This window comes from Octopus sinensis, linkage group LG2 (genome assembly GCF_006345805.1).
Source record: "Octopus sinensis linkage group LG2, ASM634580v1, whole genome shotgun sequence".
NCBI classification, from domain to species: Eukaryota; Metazoa; Mollusca; class Cephalopoda; order Octopoda; family Octopodidae; genus Octopus; species Octopus sinensis.
The window spans coordinates 113318667-113342509 of record NC_042998.1 but is presented as its reverse complement, the minus strand read 5'-3'; the positions used below and the strand labels follow the sequence as shown (position 1 = coordinate 113342509).

Sequence of the window (23843 nt, the reverse complement as noted above, 5' to 3'; positions counted from 1 at the left end):
AGTAGAGGAGGAAATGGGGAAGAAAGAGACAAAAGGAAAAGGTTTCAGTTAAACAGGAAAGTGAAAATGAATAAAAAGAAGGGAACATAGTTTATGCTTGCAACAGAAAAGGGACTGAGAAACTTAGTTTATATTTCTGAGTGATAAGATAATGGTAAGTTACACATTGTTAGCAGAAACAGAGTTAAAGAACATTTCAAGAAAATAATTACAAGTAGGAAAACCAACCAACAACAAATCTTGTGCAGATATTCTAACAGAATAGGAAAATGTATCATCATCTTCATCTTCCACAAACTGATCAGGATCACCGCTCCATAACCGCACCTATTTAAAATGGTAAAAGAAGCTGTGTGTAAGAAAAAATTAGTCACATCTATGACACTTAGAATTTAAGAATATACAATAGCACAACATAAATATTATCATACGGTATCTAACCTGCAGTATTGGCTTTGTTGTTCACTCAGCTAAAACAAGAATTGGTTAGGAAGAGGAGGAAGAAGTAAGTGTCTAAACTTTTCATGTGCAGCCTGTCTTGTAAAATTGATGTAGAGCATGTTTTGTTTTGAACATTCAATGTCAACATTTGCAGGAAAAGGAGAGAGAAGGAATTTCCAAAGGTTTCTGTTCTGGAGAGAAAGGAGTGGACAAAATGTTTTGTGCAGGGGTATCTGGAGTGAAAGGATAAGAATGAGAGATGAGTAGGCCTGTGTGGAGAAGCTAGGAACTTAACTAGATCAGAGAAGCAGTTGCAGTCAGTGGTGAAAAATGCAAAAGGAGGAAACCTTGTGACAGTGTGCCAAGTTATTGAGCGAATTAGTGTCAATCAGTCGAACTTTTTGGATATGATGCAAAACATTTATATACCAGCAATAGTATTCCTACTTTCACAGAAATAGCAATAGTGGCCCAAACTACGATTCCTCTAAAGGCAAGGAGATACAGTAGCATTTATCTGCCTTGTGGAAGAGTGAGATTATTAACAGGAGAGGAAATTCTATTAACTCTTAACAATTTTCACAATCTGACAAGTAAAAGCACTAGGAGCACTAGAATAAATAAAAAAAACCTAAGGAGTGGCTGTGTGGTAAGTAGCTTGCTAACCAACCACATGGTTCCGGGTTCAGTCCCACTGCGTGGCATCTTGGGCAAGTGTCTTCTGCTATAGCCCCGGGCCGACCAATGCCTTGTGAGTGGATTTGGTAGACGGAAACTGAAAGAAGCCTATTGTATATATGTATATATATATGTGTGTGTGTGTTTGTCCCCCTAGCATTGCTTGACAGCCGATGCTGGTGTGTTTACATCCCCGTCACTTAGCGGTTGGGCAAAAGAGACCGATAGAATAAGTACTGGGCTTACAAAGAATAAGTCCCAGGGTCGATTTGCTCGACTAAAGGTGGTGCTCCAGGATGGTCGCAGTCAAGTGACTGAAACAAGTAAAAGAGATATTAAGGCATTTTTTAATGCTCAATTGTTATAAGTCTTGGAAAATTATTTTCAATGTTAAAAAGTTAAGGAACAAAGTTGTAGACCTGCGAGGTTAGAGGTGAGCATAGTTCCTCTAGTTTTGAGACACAAAGTTCATCCGTTACATAAAATGCATTTGTGCAAGCACTGCATAAACACACCAATTCCGATGGCACATAAAAAGTACCCAGCACACTCTGTAAAGTGGTTGGCATTAAGAAAGGCATCCAACCATAGAAACCACACCACAAGAAACAATTGGAGTCTGCACAGCTCCTGTCAGGCCATTTAAACCATGCCAGCATGGAAAACATATGGTAAACAATGAAGAAAGCAATTAGTTTGTTTCCTTCATAGGTCTCATTACAGAAGTCAACAAAAGTTTGTAGAAGTGTAGACATTTTCAAATTTCTTTCACCTCTTCTCTGGTAAAGGGACTAATCTGCATCAGCAGACTATCCACAACTTCATGATTAAAGAAAGGATTGTCAAGTTTGGTGTGGCATAGCTCTATTTTTAAAAGATTAAATCTTAACTGCTGATACCAGTAATCTAGACGCTGGTCAGTGGTCTTCTGCCCCAGTAGCTCACCAGGAAGCACTCTATGTTCCCATTCCATGTGTCCACATTAATACCATCTGTTTACAATCTCCAGTAAGCAAAAAATTCTATAGTTTCAGCTTTCAAGGTTCAGTGAGAACCAGCAGAAAAAACAAAAAAAACTATTTGGAAAACAGTCAAGGGTTAGCAACAGGAAAAGCATCCAGCTATAGACAGTATAGTTTAGATGGGAAAAAAAGTAAAACCAAACAAAAGCACCATCACATGTTAAATATTACACTGTTCACACAGCACTGATTACATTACTTTTAAGTCATGAAATAAGTCATGAAGGCAGTGAAATTTGATCTACATGCCTATAGCTAACATCAGTAATGAACTTCAGAGCTAAATAAAACTTAGTCAACTGATGAATTATTTACATTGTAACACCAGAGTGCAGCTTCGGTTATGTGGCCAAAGAATCTGCAACTGCATAGTAACACTTTTAGTTAACATTTGATAGTTGGTAACTATCTTCAACTTAAGTGGTCACCTGGTTTAATAAAACTCCAGTCCTTTGCTGTCTGAGTCCACTTCATTGCTAGCATTCATTCAGACCTCTTGAAAGAGTAATTTCTTCTGACCTGTCTTGGTACCATGCAGTAGGACTGAACCCAAAACCCTGTGAGTCATCATAGGCACTGCTCTTCTTTCAACTAAAGTATTACACACACACACACACACACACAAAGTATAATTAATGTTTAAACCCCACCCCACTCCAAAACCCATACAGCTCACAATATAATGCAATAAATAAATAAAACTTAAAGAAAAAGAAGTTACATACTTGATCCTCTGTGATTTGCATGTAGAGTATCATGTAGTACAATATTTCATTACATGACTTCCTCACAGTAGCTCGAAAGCGCACAGTCTCCAAAAGACCCAATACAAATTCAAAGACACTATAAACTAGGTTTTCAAATCCCAGAACTTCACCTGATGAAAAATAAAACAAACATACTTTATAAAATAAGGATAAGCTGACCACAAAATTATTAACAATAACTAGCTGCTGCTGTTTCATCTATCTACTTGATCAGAACTGATTTAGGATTAAAAGCATTCAAGCCATGGCTATCCCACTTTTTTCCTTTTCAGGAATGTCTCCAGATTGCATTAGTCATTGTGTCTTTTTTTTAAATATAGGGTGTGTTTGAGGGTGTTGGAACTACTACTTCTAACATGTTGAGAGACACTGTTTAACCCCATATTAATTCCGACAGAGCTGACATGATCAAAAGGCATTCTAGCCTTGACCATGTAATTTCCTTCAAATACCAGTTTAAAATTTTTTTTTTACTTCAGTGTATCTATAACTGTTATCCAATATAGCCTTCCACTTATTAGACAGTAGGGTATGACTGCTAAAAATAAGTATAGCAACCAATAGAGAAACTCATTAGCCAATGAGAGAAATGATAACAGTGAACAGATGAAGTAACTAGGCAGAAGTGTCCTTGATAATATAATTGCAAAGGTATGGCTGTGTGGTTGAGAAGTTTGCTTCCCATCCACATTGGTCTGGTTTTGGGTCTAATATAATTGCAAGGTACTTTGGGAAAATGTCTTGTACTAGAGCCCAAGGTCTACTAAAGCCTTGCAAGTGGATTTGGTAGACAGACACAAAGAAGCACATTGTGTATGTACATAAACACACGTGTCCTTGCCTTTACACGTGATAGTTGAAATGATGCTGAAACAAACACCAAAGTGTCATTGAAACAAGAGATCTGGAACAATAGGTTATTGGAAACCTCTCCAACCCATACAATTAATGAGAAAGAAGAATGTAACAAAAAAAAAGGTGGGGGGGAGATATAGGCCATCAAAGAATGACTAACTAGTCCATCATATTCAGATCAAAGTTCAAATTATTGAAAGACTATTTGCTGAATTATTTTTTCTACAAATCTCAGTGAACTGGCAGTGTTTGAGTGTCGGGCAAAAGCCATGCAATATTTATTCTGGCACCTTAGCATTTCATCTTGATAGATGGAGAATTAGTTTACAGTGGTGGACTGGTGGAAATGTCAGAGTATCAGCAATGCTTTTGTGGTATTTGTTTTGGCTCTTTGCATTGAGTTCAAATCTTGCTATGGCCCACAAGCATAGCATATTTAATCCATTGCTCAGTGTGACACCACTATCTAATTCTTGTATGCTTTTAGTGAAGTCCACTGTTTCAAGTATTTGGGCTAGGTCTCCAGATTGAGGATTCCTTCCCACAAATCTCTGAGGCCCTATAAAGGATCATAGACATGCCTTTCTCTGATTAAATGATTAGCAGGAAGTCAATGAATACATATTACAATGTAGCATCCCTTTCCTTACATCATCTTCATGCATAAACTGTACTTTTTATATGAAGCGGAAGAGTGCCTCCCCACCCCTGTGTAACCCCAGGCCAGTCCTGATCCAGCAGACCTATAATACAGATAGGCCAGTCATATCAAGTTTCCATTTATATATATATAAAGTTACAAAATATGTATATTATTAAAAAGTGTCATCTCATTCCTAAGAAAATATATTTAGGACTATCCAGGTCTCCCAATGTTTACAGGTTGATTTAATGAAGACTGTAAACAGTAGAAAACATTTTTTGTTGCTCACTCAACTACCATTCACTGCAGTTCTAATATAATCTAACTTACCATCTGAATCCACTGGATTATCAGCTTCCTCTGTGTTGTTTACAACAGTACGAACATAACTGAAATGGGTTAAAGATAACATTTTGACAAAAATGGAGAATAAAAAAAACCACAGGGATGGCCACAACATATATGTATAAATCAGTGCTAACATATTGTAGTAACTCAAGTAATTTTAACTGATTAAAATTTTAGATGTGGTAGGAGACAGCCTCATTAGTTTAATGAATACTAATAAAGAAAAGAACGGGGAGAGAAATTAAAAATAATATGTGGACAGTGCAGTGAAAGGGTCAACTTATGTTTTTTGTATTATAAGACCTCTTCAATAAAGTATCCTCTAACTCACCATTTCCCCAGAAACTTAGGCATCCACAAGAAATAGTAAAAAAATACAAAATGACCTACCGATGGAAAGGCATATTCAAGCCATTTTTGTGCTTAATTCTATCTTCATAATTTCATTATACATGGATGTCATATTTAAAATCCTAATTACCACAGATAATAAAGGGATCCTGCAGTAAAATGACTTCTAAATAGGGAATTCTAAGTGCAATTTGTCTATACACACACACACACATATATATAAAACAAAATAAAAGAAGTTATTTTATTCTACATGGGTAGAAATATAAAAAAAAGTTGAAAATGCACAGGGGTTCATTCTGCCTTGCTTCTGATTTTTGAAAATTAGAAAAATCTGTGAAACCAGCTAAGTCTTTAAACAAATCAGTGCATTTTCAACTTCTCTTTATGTATATATTCAAACAATATCTCTTCCTCATATTTCCTCTTTCATGCACTATGCTTATTGCTCATTCTCAATTCTATTCTCACAGCCCTGTTCACTGTATCATTTTTATCCCATAGTCCCCCACCCCCACTATATACCCAGGTTTTCACCAGTCACTACACTACTTTTGGCCCTTATGCTTCTTTAGCAATACCCTGCGATTTACGTTATGACCTCCATACTTTCCACCATCTATCTCTCTCTCTTCCTTTACCTAAACATCCCATCTATTTTCTGATCCCCATTCCTTGTGAGTATGCCACCATTTCTCTCCCGCACTCTTTCTCCTCTCTTGCACTTCTATCAGTCTGGATAGCCATGTATCTCCTTTACAGCAGCACACCTGCTTCTGTCTCATTCCTGATCACTCTCTGTAGCCAGGTAACCATGTATCTGATATACAGCAAGACACCTGTTTCTGTCTCACTCAAACCTTTCATTTTTCATCATCTCATACAAGATCACTATCTCCAATGCCTCTCTCCTCCCAAAGGATCTTTGTCTTGTAAGTGACTTGGTGACTGCCAGTGTTTGGTGCCACACAAAAAGCATTCGATCCATATTGTAAAGTGGTTGGTGTTTGGAAGGGCATCCAGATGTAAAAACCACCACTAAAACTGACCTTGCCTATGCTTGTGCCATGTAAAAAAGCACTGTCCAATCTGCTGGGTGGTTGATGTTAGGAAAGCAATCCAGCAGTAAAAACCATGCCAAAACAGACACAGAAGCCTGGTGCAGGTTCCTGCCTACCCTCTCGTTATACCACCCATACCACCATGGAAAGTGGACGTTAACGACGATGATGATAATGATACCTGCACATACATATCATCATGATAATTTAACATCCACCTTCCATAGTGGTATGATGAGAGCAGGGTATCTCATTTAATGCCTGTTCTCCATGCTGGCATAGGTTGGACGGTTTGACCAGGCTGGTACGTTGCACCAGACTCCAGTCTGAGTTAGCATGGTTTTCTATGGCTAGATGACCTTCCTAATGCCAACCACTCAGAGTGTAATGGGTGCTTCTTTGTGCCACCAGCATTGGTGCCATTTGCATGACACCGGTATCTGCCACGACTGCAATTTTACTTGGCTTGACGGGTATTCAAGCACAACAATGCCAAACGTTTTGGCTACTGCCCTCATTTAGTTTGATGGGTCCTCTCAAGCACAGCACATCGCCTAAGATCTCCGTCATTAGTCATTGCCGGTGTGACGCTCAAAGTTCGAAGATCATGCTTCACCACCTTGTCCCATATCTTCCTGGGTCTACCTCTATCACAGGTTCCCTCCAGAGAGATTGGCACTTCTTTACACAGCTGTCCTCATCTATACACATCACATGACCATACCAGTGCAGTCATCTCTCTTGCACACCACATCTGATGCCTAACTTTTCTCTCAGGATGCTTACACTTTGTCGAGCATGCACACTGACTTCATTTCTTTCAAGCCTATGCATGTCCTCGGCTGTCACAGCATGTTTCACTGCCATCAATCTGCCTTGCCTGAAGGGGTAGGAGTTCTCTGAACTTTGTCCAGCCTAATCTTATTCTCACAGTTATATTCTCAGAGCATCCACCTCCACTACTAACTGAGGTATATAGATAATGGAAGCTTGCCCCCTTGGTAGTTGATGGAGTCTATTTTCTGCACATTTTCAGCTAAATTTGATACCTGCATACATAGATGCAAACCATAACTATTCAACCACCAGGCTTTGTAGAAACAACTGCTGTCCACTCTACCACTCAACAGATTAAATTTAGAGAACCTTATTCTGGGACTCACTAGACATGTTCATTCAACTGTGCCAGCCTTGACTTTTTGGTGCAAAAAATAGTCACATTGAAGCATGGACATAGTGGAGAACCTACAAAAATTTCTGAGATTACTACTAATCACAAAATCTTCCTCTACTATATTTGACAGATAAAATTCAGCCTAGATTGCAAGGGATTGTCACATGACATTAAAGAACAGACATAGGGAAGAACTTACAAAAGTTTCTAAACCTGATCACATGATCATCCTCAATCAAAATGTATCCGAAACAAACTTGGATTTTATGACTTGCTTAATCTTGCATGAGATTCAACTTTTTGAAAGAGAAATAAAAGGATTAATAAAAATAAGAAGTGCATATCCTGCTACTAAGAGTAGATACCAAGGAATCTGAGCCAAACTAGACACATATGACAGAGAATATCATCAACAAACACAATATATACCACCAGATATCAGTGAAGCCAAGAGCAGAACACAAAATAGAAGAAGTCTGCAACATATTTCATAAGTCAATTAAATCAAATAATTTAGTTTACAAAAAATAAAAAAAAGGATACAATTCCACACTGTGTGTGAACAAATTCCAGACTGGAGGAAGGATTTGAGGTAACCATGTAGACATTGTTTTGGGGAGATTCTTCACTAAAACTGTGACAGCCTGTATAAAATTAGAAGGAAAAAAATATTTAGATTTGTCAAAATTTTCAATTTCACATTAGTAATTTTAAACTAGAAACAAAAACTGAGAAGAAATAAATATACCTGAAGAACTTCCATCTTGAGGCCACTATCTGAAGTTTCACCATCAGGAACCTGAAGGGCACTGATAAAAGCATCAGTAAATTGTGGAAGGACGGGTAATAGTAAAGCCTTAACAATACCCTGCAAAATAAATGTCACACATTCAAAGATCCTTCTGGCTAAGAGTACAAAACATTTCATTAAACGTACATAGATTTCATCATTATTTTATTTAAGTAAATTTTTAATTTTTTCTAAGATTTTCATTACCATTTAACAAATATTTTCATTTGAATAGTTCTCATAAATAATTTTTATAAACTATTGAAACAAGTCTTTTTAAAACAAGAAAAAACATTATGAGCATGAAGTCAAAATTTTTAGGAAAGGAAATAAAATATTGCAATCGTCATGCTTTTACCAAATAACTGGGTGATGTAATCTGTAAAGAATAGTTAAGTGCTACTGCATTCAGCCACGTCGAGATTGTAGCTCACAACCAAAAATGTTTAAGATTTTAGGAATTTATACATTCCCCTTTGTAAAGTACTTGGCAGAATCTTCCATGAAACCACATCATTTAGAGACTTTTTTAATATATATTAATGCTTCTAAGGCTTAACTCACAAAGGGTTTGCAAAGTAATATTTACTTGATTGGCTGAACCAGTGACTTCCAAACACCATCCACTTGGCAGTAAAATGAGAACTATTATTAACTACTCCAGTTAGGTAGTGTCTAAACCTTGATATACTTTTATGGCATATAAACAACAAGATTTTTGTAAATGCCTGGCAGCTTTCTGAGGTTTTTTTAATGGTTTGGTCTTAATGAAGGTGATGTGCTTACAGCTTTTACAGGTGCTCCAAGGCAGGTGAGATCAACATGGTTGATAATGTTGAATATCCACAAATTGACAGCTGCAGGAAAAACATGGGCAAGAAATGAATTCCAGAGTGGTGATGTTCTGAGGAGACAGGGAATGACTGGATATAGTCGTTAGTGCAAGGCCTAGGGTAGTGAACACAGTATGGGTGTCAAGAGAAAAAATGAGTCACAAAGGCCAGCTACTTTAAATTACCTGCACCTAAAGCTAAACTGGAGTCAGACAAATTAATTCTATTATATTTCCAATGTGGAAAAGCTTTTAAAACTTATTCAGAAATAACAACAACAAAAAAAAAAAAAAAAAAAATTAAAAAAGCAAGAACGATAAATGTTATTTTTTTTCTACAGAAATCAGCTTAGATTTCCTGATTTGATCCAAGATTGTTAAAGCAATCTTGGAAGAGATATTGCCACCATTTAACATACAAAAACTATTCTTCCACTTTCCTTTATCTCTTAATACAAAAAAAAAAATTAAAAAAAGCAAAACAGAATTTAAATGTTATTTTTTTTTCTACAGAAATCAGCTTAGATTCCTGATTTGATCCAAGATGTTAACGAAATTTGGAAGGAGACTATTGCCACCATTTAACATACAAAAACTATTCTACCACTTTCTTATCTCTTTAATACAGTATCAACTATGAAGTATCAAAAATTATCAAAATTCTGTAATCTTGTCATTGAATTCTAGTGCATATGTCAAACAGATGCAAAATGTAAGAGATTTTGTGCATCCTTAAATGGACAAAATTAGTTTTATAATGCAAGTGACAGAGTTAGGCTATTAGCTATAAAGCTCAATTTAATTTCATCAATACAAATGTGGCTGTGTGGTAAGAAGTTTGCTTCCCAACCACATGGTTCCACATTCACTCCCATTGCGTGGCACCTTGGGCTGACCAAAGCCTTGCAAGTGGATTTAGTAGACAGAAATTGAAATAAGCCCTTCATCTGTCTGTGTCCTGCACCACTGCTTTACAACCAGTATTGGTGCATTTACATCCCTGTAAGTTAGCAGTTCAACAAAAGCGACCAATAGAATAAGTACCAGGCTCAAAAAGAAAATAAATACAGGAGTCGATTGGTTCAACTAAAATTTCTTGAGGCAGTGCACCAGCATGGCCACGATAAATATCTGAATGATATATCACAAATATTAGAGAAGAAACCATTGAGACTGATCTTACTTTGTGTGTGTCCATCATAGTAGCTACCATAGCAACACAAGTGTTGAAGATGTTGACTGCTCGAGTACGCGTACGAATACTGTATGTCTACAAAAGAAAAAAACATTTTAAATGCAATTTCATTTCTTTTTAAAATACAAGAAGGAAATAAAAATGTACGTGGCTGTGTGGTAAGAAGCTTGCTTCCTAACCACATAGTTCCGGGTTCAGTCCCACTGCGTGGCACCTTGGGCAAGTGTCTTCTATAGCCTCAGGCTGACCAAAGATTTGTGAGTGGACTTGGTAGATGGAGACTGAAAGCTCATTGTGTGTGTGTGTGTGTGTGTATATATATATGTGTGTGTATATATATATATATATATGTGTGTGTGTGTGTGTATATATATATATATATGTGTGTGTGTGTGTGTGTGTGTGTGTGTGTGTATATATATTATATATATATATATATGTGTGTGTGTGTGTGTGTGTGTGTTTGTCCCCTCACCATCACTTGACAACTGATGTTGGTGTGTTTACGTCCCAGTTCAGCAAAAGAAATCTATAAAATAAGTACTAGGCTTACAAAGAATAAGGTGAATTTGTTCGACTAAAGGTGGTGCTCCAGCATGGCTGCAGTCAAATGACAAACAAATAAAATATAAAAATATCAAATTTGCATCTAATTTTAAGGATGCAAAGAAATGACAGCAACAGACAGATTATTGTGAATCACTATTAAAATACCTACTACCCAACCAACATGTCCACCTTCCAGATATTTATATACCGTTGCTTTTTTTTTTTTTTTATTGCTTGATAACTTCTATGTTCACAACTGCCTGACGCTACTGAAGACAGAACAAGGGAGCCCTTATGTGCTTGCTCAATCTGTTAGAAATAGCAACCAAATGTTCACAACTGCCTGACGCTACTGAAGACAGAACAAGGGAGCCCTTATGTGCTTGCTCAATCTGTTAGAAATAGCAACCAAATGTTCACAACTGCCTGACGCTACTGAAGACAGAACAAGGGGCCCTTATGTACTTGCTCAATCTGTTAGAAATAGCAACCAAATTTCCTTCAAATCACATCCTACTGTCAGAAAATTAGGATAAATTGCATATGCAGTTCTATAAATAAAAGAAAATATGAATGGCTGAACACGGAACATCTAATGAAAACCATTTGATGAGCTAAACAACAATACCAACTGAAGCTAGAAAGGCCAATTCATCATCAATTAACGTCCATTGTCCATGCTGGCATGGGTTGGATGGTTTGACCAGGGCTGGTAAGCTGGAAGGCTGCATCAGACTCCAGTCTGATTTGGCATGCCCTTCCTAACACCAACCACTCCAAGAGTGTAATGGGTGCCTTTACATGCCACCGACACGGATGCCATTTGCATGACACCAGTATCTGCCATGGCTGCGATTTTACTTGGCTTGATGGGTCTTCTTCAGCATAGCATAATGTCAAAGGTTTCGGTCATTCGTCATTGCCGCCATGAGGTCCAACACTTGAAAGGTGCTTTTTATGTGCCAGTTATGTGACACCAGCATCAGCCACAACTACGATTTCACTTGACAGGTCTTAGGCACAGGATGTCACCAAAGGTCTTTACACAGCTGTCCTAGTACATACACATCATGTAACCATACAAGCGCAGCTATCTCTCTTGCACACCACATCTGATGCCTCTTATGTCCAACATTTCTCTCAAGATGCTTACACTTTGTTGTGCATGCACACTGACATTGCACATCCAGTGAAGCATACTGGCTTCTTTGCTTTCAAGCCTATACATGTCTTCAGCTGTCACATCCCACTTTGTTTTTTGTTTTATTACTGATGATGATGATAACTGATAAACAAGCAAAAATAAATATTTGTTTCAGAATTATTTGGGAAGGAATTTATCTAGGTATCAAAGATACAGCTCAGTTCTATTCAGTATGTGGCTTAGTACAGGGCTAATTGCAAATGGCTCTGCATTAAATGTTATTAGATCTCAGAGATAAACAACTAAAACTCAATGTGATATTTTTCAGTTCTTTCTTTGCTTAGTCAGAGGAAGACAGACACTTAGGAGTTACACTGGACATCTGAGACTTGTAGAGGAAAGAGAGGAAAAAAACCCAAATCAATGTTTGCTGCAATAGAAAGTAGCAAGTCAAGATATTTAGTTGTGTTCAAACCAATAACCTGGTCTCAATACTTGCAACCAAGTGGATTTTGCTAAAGGTTCCTAAGAGCTAAACGGGGGTGTTAAACCAAGAGACAGGTTAATTTCTAGCCAAATGACAAAGATAAGGATATTATGAACTGCTGCCTTAATACTGAACTGAATTAGGTGCCAGAGTTGGCTGTAGTGAAAGTATAGTGGTTGGAGTAAGAAAAGGGTGGTTTATTGGGTTATAACCACAGATGACAACGAAGTTTAACTTGCTAAAAAAATTGTATGGCGTATGTGAGGCATGTGATACTATATGATAGAAAGATATAGGTAATAGAGGATGGAGTGAAATGACAGAGCTATGATCAGTTGGATGTGTAATGTTAACTTAAATAAAAGGTGGAGTACAGAGCTAGGAGAGAGAGAGGATAACTGAACATAGGTAAGAGAGAGGATAACTGAACATAGGTAAGAGAGAGGATAACTGAACATAGGTAAGAGAGAGGATAACTGAACATAGGTAAGAGAGAGGATAACTGAACATAGGTAAGAGAGAGGATAACTGAACATAGGTAAGAGAGAGGATAACTGAACATAGGTAAGAGAGAGGATAACTGAACATAGGTAAACGTAAGAGAGACTACAGTGCTGATAAAGATGAATACTGACAGAATAAAGTACTATAGTAATATGGAGTAATTAGGATAAATCTCAAAATGCTGAGCCTTACAGCTGACAACAAACAAGACATATTCCAACATATACCATCATGTCAATTTTTCCATGCTGGCATAGGGTGGACAGATTTCACAGAAATTTTATCTATGTTGCTGTGCATTTTATGTTATGCTCTATCAGCATTTGTGTTATCTTTTTAAAAAATTTGAATAAAAAAAAAAAGCTAAAAACTTTATTACAAAAATTAATAAAGTTGGTAATAATAAGCCTAGTATTACTCTATCAATAGTTACCAATTCTTATCAACCAAAGAGGGAGCTTTTATGTAGTTGTTCAGCCTACAAGAAATAGCAGTCAAATCTCCATTCTAGACTGCATTCTACATCATTTAATATCTGTCTTCCATGCTGGCAGGTCACAGTCAACTGAATCAAGACTGACCTGGAGCTAAACAAATACTATTTTATATAGTTATCAAATGGATTTAAACAATTATAAATATTCCTTTCCCATAAAAAAAAAAAACTGATAGTAATAAAACTATAATTTCACTTACATCAGCTTGTACAAATATTTTGTACATTTCTGGAAGGATAACTGGAGCCACTTTAATCATTTGAACATCTGTCACATCTTGAGTGAACTCTGAAAATATCAGCAAATGTTTTTGAAGTAACCTGCTTAACACTTAAATTTGCTTCCAATTCAGCTTATGCATGTATGTTTGTATATACACACACACACACTGATAACAGATGAATTGTGGTTCACCACGGCTGTTTCAAGCATGTTTTTTTATTGATGAACAAAAGTATTACATTAGGCAAAAAAAAATAACCTTTGCACCAGGTGAATACATGTAAGAATTAAACATTTTGAACATCTCAAGAACAAGTACATAGTGTCATTTGACTACCAACCTAAATTTGGTTGGAGAGTGAATATACAATGTTACCATCAAGTTTATGAAGCGGAACTTGCAACCTGGATCAGAGATGAGAGTGAATAGGGAAATACAACAGAGGGAGAAATACTGAAGAAAGGAAAGATAAGGAAAAGTCTATGATTATATTTGACCTCATAAAAAGTTATAAATTAAGATAAAGTCATTTTTAGTTAGGACAGGGTCCAAGACACAAACGCAAAAAAAAAATGGAAAGGTAAGAGGAACCAGATCACTACAAACATTTGTGTACATAGATACCCACACAGCTGTATAAATTGATAAATCTATTCAATATAGGTTATGAAACCAATATAGATATTACATACTTAGAACCCACTAAATTACAACCTAACTGCAATAATAGGAAATATAAGATAAAGTATGGTTGTCTGGTAAAGTTCGATTTCCAGCCATATGGTTCTGGATTCAATTGCATTGGATGACACTTTCTTCAAGTGTCTTGGAGTTTGACTAGTGCTTTGTGAGCAATGTGATCACGTGACCGACCAGTCCATCAGATGTAGTTACACATCGCTGGTCACAATGCGTCCGCATTGTTTTAGCCTTCGAATGACGCCACCCCGCTGGCTAAGCGAGCAGGCCAATAGAAGAAAGAGTGGGAGAAAGAATGGTGAAAGAGTACAGCAGGGATCACCACCTCCTGCTGGAGCCTCGTGGAGCTTTTAGGTGTTTTCGCTCAATAAACACTTACAACACCCAGTCTGGGAGTGAAAACCGCGATCCTATGACCGCGAGTCCGCTGCCCTAACCACTGGGCCATTGCGCCTCCACATGAGAGCAATGTAGTAGACAGAAACTGTGTGGAAGCCCAACATTAAATTATATATATATTTAACAGGTCTTCCATATAGGCTTGAGTTGGATGGTTTAACTGGATACAAGCCAAAAGACATCAAATTCCAATATCTGCTTTGGCATGGCTTCTTTGGCTGGATGCCCTTCATAACACCAACCACTTTACAGTATGTACTGGGTGCATTTTTTTATAATACTGGCACTAGTGAGGTCACAAGTAACTTACAAGATAAAGAAAAAAAGCAACAGCTCCCTCAGTTGAGTGGGATTGTTGTAGAAGGGAAGGTGGCACTACACCAGATGTTACATACACACACAGGTGAAAAAAAAAATCCAATAAACCAGTGCATTTGAACAAAAATACCTTGTAGTAATATTTCTGCATAAATTGCACAGATATATCATTGTGACTTTTACAATTGTAAAATTAACGAAACAGTGATTGGCTCATTAGAACTCAGTAACCAACAATATTTATTTACAAAATGAAAAATAGAGAAAAGTTGGACAAGATATACGAAACTGAAACAGACATATAACAAAGCTGGATAATGAAATGTAAAAATTCAGAAACCCATGAAAACAAGGAAGGGAGAAAATGATTAAATCAGTAATATATATATTCCTTTGTTTAATGCCCATTTTCCAAACAGTATTTCCCAATTGAATTTGTCCCTTTATATTAAAGTCTGATTTGTTTAAACATTTTTAACATGCCAAACAAGACATACAAGTACGTATCTGAGCAGAAACAGCAAAAATTTGAAATGGTTGTCCTGTTCCCTTGATACTAACTACAGCACAGTCAAGACAATTGCGCAGAAAGCTTATTCTCCAAAGAAAAAAAAAACATGGGCAACGATGGTGAAAAATCAAGGAAAATCAACAATTTTTATAAGAATCGATTAATGAGGACCCAACTTTAACTTTGAAAAGAAGAGAATTTTTACAAGAGAAATTCGATTTGACTGTTTCATTATCAACTACTGATCACCATTTTCACGGCTTTGGATACACTCTGAAAAAAACTAATAATTCACCCTCAAGAATGAAATCATGAAAACACAAAAAAGGAGTGAGGTCATTATGCAAAATTGCTTTAAGATAATGGATTGGCCATTCGTCATCTATATATTGAAACAAATTACAATATTTGGATTTCAAGGTAAATGATTATTATATTGGCTAAATACTTTTATATAAAATTTTTGTTTATGAAATATTTTTACAATCTATTTTATTTTGAAGGTCAATGGGCAGAGCTTACCATGGAGTTCAGGCAATTACCGATCGCCCTTCTACTAAAGGAGCAAATTTAAACATTGCTGCAATGGATATGTAAGGTCCTGTCTAATTTGAAACATTTAAGAAGATCGCAACTTCTGAACTTTACAGCTTTTTACATCAATGTTCGCTAAAGATCGCTGTGACTACATCAGATCCTGTCATTTATTATGGACAATGCGTGCATGCATAAAAGCGTCAATGAAATTGATTTTGTGCCACAACATATGATTAAATATCTATTTTCTTATTCTCCATTGTTTAATTCCAAAGAGGAAATGTTCAGTAAATTGAAATCTTTTGTGAAGCAGTATCTACAGTCATAAAAATGATCTCAACAACAGACCAGAAAATTTGCCCATGACAATTCATAGAATGAATATTTTAAAAAACAGCAATGTACTTTGTAATGGATTCAATATCTGCTGTAAATTGTGCAAGATATGATCGACAAACATTTTTCATCCTACAAGCATTGAATATGAAGGATTTGTGAAACATTTAAGATTACAAGAGTTTTAAAATAAATTTAAATCATTTTAGTTTTTAGTATATTTTCACTATTCTCGTGCTAAGATACTATTTTGTATGTTTGTTTAAACTTACAGCAGCCTAATTTTTCAATATTTAAAACCTAAATTGGCCTTGATATCAAAGGGACGAATTCATTTGGGAAATACTGTTGAAAAGAGGCATATTTGAAGCATGATTTAATAGCCGAATGCTTGTCATCAACTTTTTTTTATTTTGCAGGTCTTTGAAAGTGCAGCTTTGGTTGATGGGTTTCACAGTATCTTGCCACTCATTGTGGTCCTTCCATATTAGGCATCATGGTAACAGAAAACTGGCCACCTTGTGTATGTCGTGTCTGCAACTTACATTTGGTTAGCAATCTACAGTCACTGACAATAATGGTTGTCAATTTTACACAGAGTGATTACTAATAAACACCAGGGATCACAGCAGCAGTCTTTAAGATTAGCAATGGAATGAAGCCTCAGTTTCACATCACATCTATATATCTACACAAACACGTGTGCCTGGGTGTGCAGAGACGAAACAGGCTCAATACATGAAATACATCATTTGAAAATGAGCACTACTGCTAATCCCAGTTCCTTGCTTTTAGGCATTCATAAAGATGACAAGATCCTAAGTTACATTTTATGTGTTACATCACATTAAATATTGGCTGTTAAAGTTTAAAATGTTTTATGATCACAATGAATTTATGCATGCATGTGCATGGTTAACAATTTCAGTTCACAACTACAGTGTCTGGAGTTCAATCCAATTGCATGGCATCCTGGGCAAATGTCTTTTTATAGCTTTGGGTCAACCCATACCTTGTGAATGAACTTGGGCAAATGGAAATTGTATAGAAGCTGATTCTGCCTGAGAATTATGTTAAAAGATACTCGTGTCATTTTACAAGAAGAATGTTTTGATTTTCTCCCAAGCATGGAAAGTCTATATAAATAAAAAAAGAGGAAAGCAAATGAATGGTTATTTTTACCTGTCAGAACACGCATGGCACCATGAAGGGCATTGGGATCACCACATGTAAGAGCTTCCATTAAAAGACTGAACAGTTCTGGCCAGGTCTCAGGCCAGTCCCAGTGGGTGATGGCAGACACTGCATAGGCAACACTGGTTCGAACTTTACTAATGGATTCTTTCAATCCGGCAGGTAGGATCTCTCTAATGGCAGCCTTTGCCTGCAAAATAAAGGAACATGTCAAATATAAATGATACTACATTTGTACATTACTATGTATTACCCCAGAGCAAATGGAAGGCTCAACCGTATTCAGATATATTCAGACATTAAAAATATAACACATGTCAGTCAATGTACAACAGGAGTAAAAAAAATAACAACGATCAAAACAGAGAGGTATACACCTTGAACCTTTAGCTCATTGATTACACTGTCAAATGTAATGCTTATTTGTTCACATCATTTTGAAATAATTATGCATTATCTCATAGCTTTATGATTTGAATGATGTGATTATTTTAAGGATGACATTGTAAGGTAGGTATTAGAGGTTGGAATTGGCTGGCCAATGTAAACAAAACATTATATGAGCATGAGATGGCTGCTTTGAATGCTAACATCTTTTCTTATGCCAAGTATCAACATTATATATAGATGCATGATGTGAAATATACAGTGGACCTCTTTTTTCAATTATGGCATTGGCTGGTCACTAAATTTACTACTGCCGATGTACAGGCTTTTCCAGATATTTGCAAGATCAACTGAAGTAATAATACAATAGAGATCAGATGAAAAATTGGGATGATTATCAGTGCTTTATTTTGCCGTGCTGCAGTAAATGATAACATTCACTAAGTTAACAAGGGAGCCTGTTCAGGAATTAGGAGCAGATGCACTGGTAAACCATCTTTTTTTAAAATCAACATTTCAAGAAGAGGAAAAAATTACTTATATCTGAAGCAAGAACCACAAAGATGATCTGTGTATATAACAGACAGAGGTACACCTAACTTATCATCCATGATCAGGAACATGGAAAAATTTGAACTTATACCATAGTTTATATTTCAGGGTCTATTCCAGGAGAAATAAGATTAGATAATCCAATCTAATCCTTTGGTATGGAAATTTCTTCTCACTTTATTGTGTACTGCAGTACAAACCTACCATCAGAAGTCTTATCTATTTACTGAGTAAATTTATCACATTTAGAAAATTATCTGGTTTCAAACTTTACTAAGATCACAGACACGCACTGACTTCAATATGTACATTCTTTCTCCATATCTTACAGATCTTAATAACCTATATTTGGACATCTCAATGAAGACAAGCGCTACCTCCAACATGCTTTGACAAGGAATATGGATTGTAATAACAAAGAAGCTCATCTTTAAATATTTTTCAAAAGAGATTTAACACAAACTAAATTTTAGAGTAATGCTCAACATGAAATATAATTTGCTTGGTTATAAGAGATATAAAGACAATGAAATTAAGGTGATAAGCCATCAACCTTATTTTCATCAGTTCAAATCTTACCACAGGTATTCAAATTTCCAAAGATGATTAAACCTGTCTCCCTTGTTCAAAATACAGAACAGATTTGTATTAGTTGACGGTTAGCAGCTTGGACAGCAAAGCAGCTACAAAAGAACAACTGGTCTGAGAATTCATAGCATCCAGCTAATATATCAGAAGTGCATATATTCCTTCTGACCCTTTTGTGTACATATTTTTAATGGTATAAAACAGATTTTAGGTAATTAACCCTTTGTCAACATCATTCTAACAGCTATCATTCCATGCTTCCATAGGTTAGATAGAATTTGGTGATGCAAATTTTCTATGGCTGGATGCCCTTCCTGTCACCAATCCTCACCTATTTCAATGTAAGAATTTTCTTCATGGCCAGATATTTTCAAGGAAGCTTGTGAGCAAATGACCCTGCTTCTATGAGGACAACCTCATTTACATCTATGAAGCAATGTTCACACACGCAGGTCTTTTTTTCAGTTTTTTGTCTACTTTGGTAGGCCAGAGGCTAGAGAAGATGACACTTGCCCAAGGTGCCACAGAGGACTCAACACAAAACCACATGATTAGGAACTGAACCTCTAGATTATACAGCTATGCTTGCACATATTTTGATTATGAAATGGCAGCAAAATGCATATGCATGCATAGGCTTGGATGAGAAATTTTCATTTACATATGAACAATTTAAACTATGAAACCAACTGTTTTGTAATATAAGACCAAAGATGGCTTGATATAAAAAAAAGTTTAACTTATTCTTATCGACAGAAAATAGATAATTAGAAATTACCTTCTCAGAGGTTTCTGGGGCACGGAATTTACTGGACTGACTTGACCAATGAGCTTCCACATACTGCTTCAGTAAGACAGAGGCCAATTGCCGGATAGCTAAAGCTCCATTTGGATCCACAGTCAACTCAGCCAGATAGACTCCAAACTCTGAAAACAAAACCAAAAAAAAAAAAAAATCCTAATAAAGAATAATTCAATGGTGATAAGATTTTCTCATAGCCTGTGTATCCAGAGCTATACTATCAACAACCTCATTTATTCTGAGGATGAAAGCTTGTTCATTTATTGTAGCTAAATCTCCTTCAATCACACTTGAAAAAAAAAAAGGGGATAATGTAGTCACACATACATTATATCAGAAGGTTGCAGTCATAGGTTTGCCCTCGAGTTAAAAACAACTAGCTCACAATGCTGTGTGCCATACAACAACTTCTTGACCGACACAATAGCAGCCAATTCTCTTTCAAATGGTAAGGACAATATTAAATTATGTAATCCTAAATATATTGTCAGAAAAAATGTATGAGGGGTACAGCTGGGGCATCTGACTATCTGCTGGTTTGGTTAAACAAGTGTAACTAGTTATTCATTTAAGTTTGACTGGTATTTAAGTTGTGCTGAGTGAGCATAACATTGTATATCTCAGGCTTCAGAATACATAGTAATAACTAATTACGAACCACATACCATGTCAGTTTTAGCACCCAGTGTTGATGGAATAGCTATATGATCTCAATGACCACCCTGTCTTTTTTAGAGGTATGTTTTCAAAATGGAACAAATGATCTCAAAATGCTGAGCCTTATGATGGTGATGACAGAGGACCAACATATGTGGAGCATTGCTGTACTCAAGAAGACCTGCCCACCATAACAGAATTGAGAGCTTAAAACCATGGTGCCATGTAAAAAGCATTGGTGTATAAGCTGGTGCCACATAAAAAGCACCCAGTACACTGTAAAAGGTTGGCATTAGGAGGAGTATCCAGCTGTAGAAACCACACCAAAACTAACTATGGAACCTGGTGCAGCCCCCGACCTTGCCAGTTTCAGTCAAGTCATCCAAGCCTTGCCAGTTTCAGTCAAGTCATCCAAGCCATGCCAGCATGGAAAACAGACATTAAACAGGACTTTTTCTTAAGATGATAGAGTGCAATTTCAGGAAAATCTGGCTGCTGATTACTGCAGTTTGGGCACCTCCACAAAGGCTCTATCATTGGCTCATGTACAGACGTCTGCGTTTGATATATATATATTTGATTTGTGAGAATGCCATTGCAAAAACGAATAAATTTATATATGTACTGCATTTATATATAAGTAAATACAGAGTAAAATAAAATTACAGTTATTTTAAGCAAAATGTAAGATGGTATAAAAAGACAAACTGTTATAGATGCTTTTGGTTATTTATTGATTCAGGTAGTTATTTCGAATGACAAATTGTACAACAGTCATTCTGCAACAGATTTTGAATTTTTAAACGAGACATATTTCGAGACAACAGAATAAAGAACAGACAATTAAAATAGTGAAACACAGTGCTAAACCATTAAGGGATCACAACATACGAAACAAGGACATACATTAGGAGGGGATGGAGTAGAGTTGATAATATTGACCCCACAAATGTTTCTAATTTGGGCACAAGGCCATCAGTTTTGAAGGAAGAGGTTTAGTTGATTTCATTGACTTCAGTGCTAGACTGGTACAATATTTTATCGACTCCAAAAGAATGAAAGCGAAAGTTGACCTCGGTGGAATTTGAACTTAGAAGGTAAGGGGCTGCAACGCAATTTTTCTAACTGCTCAAACAAATCTGTCAATTCACTGGCCAAGTAACAACACTAACTGAACAGAGGCATTCCACCAATGACCACCCTATCTTTTTTAGAGGTATGTCCGATATTACGTAATGTGTTTAAGAGGCGAGGTTGGACTTCAAAGAGACTTGACTCATTTCTAGCAGGTCGAGCGAACACTAAGCGACTTCAGTTTATTATGTAGTCACAAGGCCAAACATTTTGAACAGGACAGCTGATGAAATCGACCCACAGAAAAACGAATGGCAGAGTTGACTCTGAAAGGAATTGAACTCGAATCGAAAAGGGACGTAACTAAATATCGCAAAGTATTTTTTATCGATGTCTAGTAATTCTGTCAATCCAAAATGATTTGACATATTTGGGAAGGAGAAATTTGAATAAATCGCCCCAAGTAACTGACTGATGTATATTTTATCACCCCTCCTCCCAAAGAGATGAATGACAAATTCGAACTCGGAGCAGTAAAAGATACAAGTACTATAAAATATTCATTCAGTCTGCACTCTATCGTTTCTGCCATCCGATAACAGACGAGCCAACGAGGTAACCACTATGTAGAACATAGAAACAACCAAATTTCCTTCCTATCAGGCTATCTTAAAGAATAAAATACATAGCACAAAGTAATCCCAAAAAGCAATATGCCCGAGATATAAAAAAAAAAGCGAGACGGTCATAATTGAAATGACTTGAATAAGAGGTATACTCAATAAGGGATGACCTGGGGATAAACAGCATCCATATCTAGACCCCCATCCCTGAATCAACATGTGCGTTACAGCTGGGGAGGCGTGGCAAAACCTACATCACATGTCAGTAAGGGAGCAGACAGTAATTAGACACATTTTAAAAAACCGCGAAAAACCAAACTAACAGAGATACCATTAAATAAATGAAGAAAATCTACTCAATTTAGCAGAATAAATGGAAAAAATTAAGAAAAACATTTTAAACGAAAAGTTTCATATTTGTCACTCAATAAGAAATTCGGAATATAAATTATGCCGGGTGACAAGAAATATTTCTTTTAATGTCTCAATATAGATTCTTCAGAGGTTTGCTTAATTATATTTTTCATTTCGGTAAGATAAGATATATTTTAAGAATCTATCTCCACCAACTTTATGAAACTTTGAACTATTAAGAAGTAACTTCAAAAGTTAGACATGAATGGAAGAGACAAAAGTATATATCTGCTAATACCGTGTTTTATGAACAATTTCACTGAATTTACGTTTCTTTTTTACCATGACATACCTCGTTAAAAGATATGTCTGGTTGGGGAAAAAAATTAAAACTGATGGCTGTGAAACACTTGAAAAAAATCATATAATGTAATAAAATATATTAAAATTATTTTTCTTTTTAGCTGATATTTTTACTAAGATCATCGTTTACTTCGTTGTTAGATAATTCAGATAACAAAAAAGGTTTACAAAGACGCAACGGTTGTATATGAATTTAAGGATAAACATCGTCATAATTTTCAATTATGAACACAGAACTAAATATAAAGTGTATGAAATGACAGTCAAAACTTTTCTCTAATTGAATATAATAAGTCGAGATGTAGTGAAAGAAATGCGAGATGAGTTACGTATATATTGTATCGTGTTTTGTTTAACAAAAGAAAGGGAGAGAAATAAAATTAAAAAATTGACATGCACCTTCTGTCACCTCAAGGGCTTTGATCTGTTCCTCTCCATTCACTCGAACGTCGTGTAGAGGAGACAGAATAGCAGTGAGACTGTCAATTAAAGCTTCTTTCAGGGACTTGTTACGATCACCATCACCTGCCATCTTGGAAGCCAGCCGATGCGAAGGAAGAAATTTGGCGCGAATTTCACGCGTGGATCTTACCACTTCCGTCAATTTAAAACCTCAGAAATCCTACTACCGACTATCGATTAATTTTTCATTTATTTGTATTTTAATTTCTGTTATTTGATTTAAATTTGAAACTAAACCAGGAAAACAAAAAAAAACTATGCCATGTATTAGAAACACGGGAGTAACAAACACTCCACGTATTGGTAACATACAAAGGTAAACATGTGGCGTGTTTTTAGCAGAAGACAAATGTTGGCAATAGTCAGCTTAACGTTGAATACGGTATGGAAATTTACTACCAACATTAAGTGGACAGTAGTTGACAT

At 36.1% G+C, this 23843-nt stretch overlaps 1 protein-coding gene across 2 annotated transcripts in view; it reads right to left on the bottom strand.

The window, feature by feature from the left end:
• The window catches only part of LOC115232449 (importin-9), a 50377-nt gene extending 26835 nt beyond the window's left edge, over nucleotides 1-23542 (bottom strand). Inside the window, exons 1-10 of one of the 2 annotated variants that reach the window (XR_004997227.1) lie at nucleotides 23355-23542; nucleotides 19861-20009; nucleotides 17544-17745; nucleotides 13538-13626; nucleotides 10146-10232; nucleotides 8089-8208; nucleotides 7884-7984; nucleotides 4737-4795; nucleotides 2867-3018; nucleotides 229-327 (exon numbers count right to left, since the gene is read on the bottom strand). Coding sequence is in view for 1 of the 2 variants with exons in the window: in XM_029802329.2 (XP_029658189.1) it covers nucleotides 229-327; nucleotides 2867-3018; nucleotides 4737-4795; nucleotides 7884-7984; nucleotides 8089-8208; nucleotides 10146-10232; nucleotides 13538-13626; nucleotides 17544-17745; nucleotides 19861-20009; nucleotides 23355-23487 (1191 nt within the window). In the remaining variant the exon portion in view is untranslated. The remainder of the gene's footprint in view (nucleotides 1-228; nucleotides 328-2866; nucleotides 3019-4736; nucleotides 4796-7883; nucleotides 7985-8088; nucleotides 8209-10145; nucleotides 10233-13537; nucleotides 13627-17543; nucleotides 17746-19860; nucleotides 20010-23354) is intronic. The other variant, XM_029802329.2, reaches the window with a different exon arrangement.
• Between the last annotated feature and the right edge of the window lie 301 nt (nucleotides 23543-23843).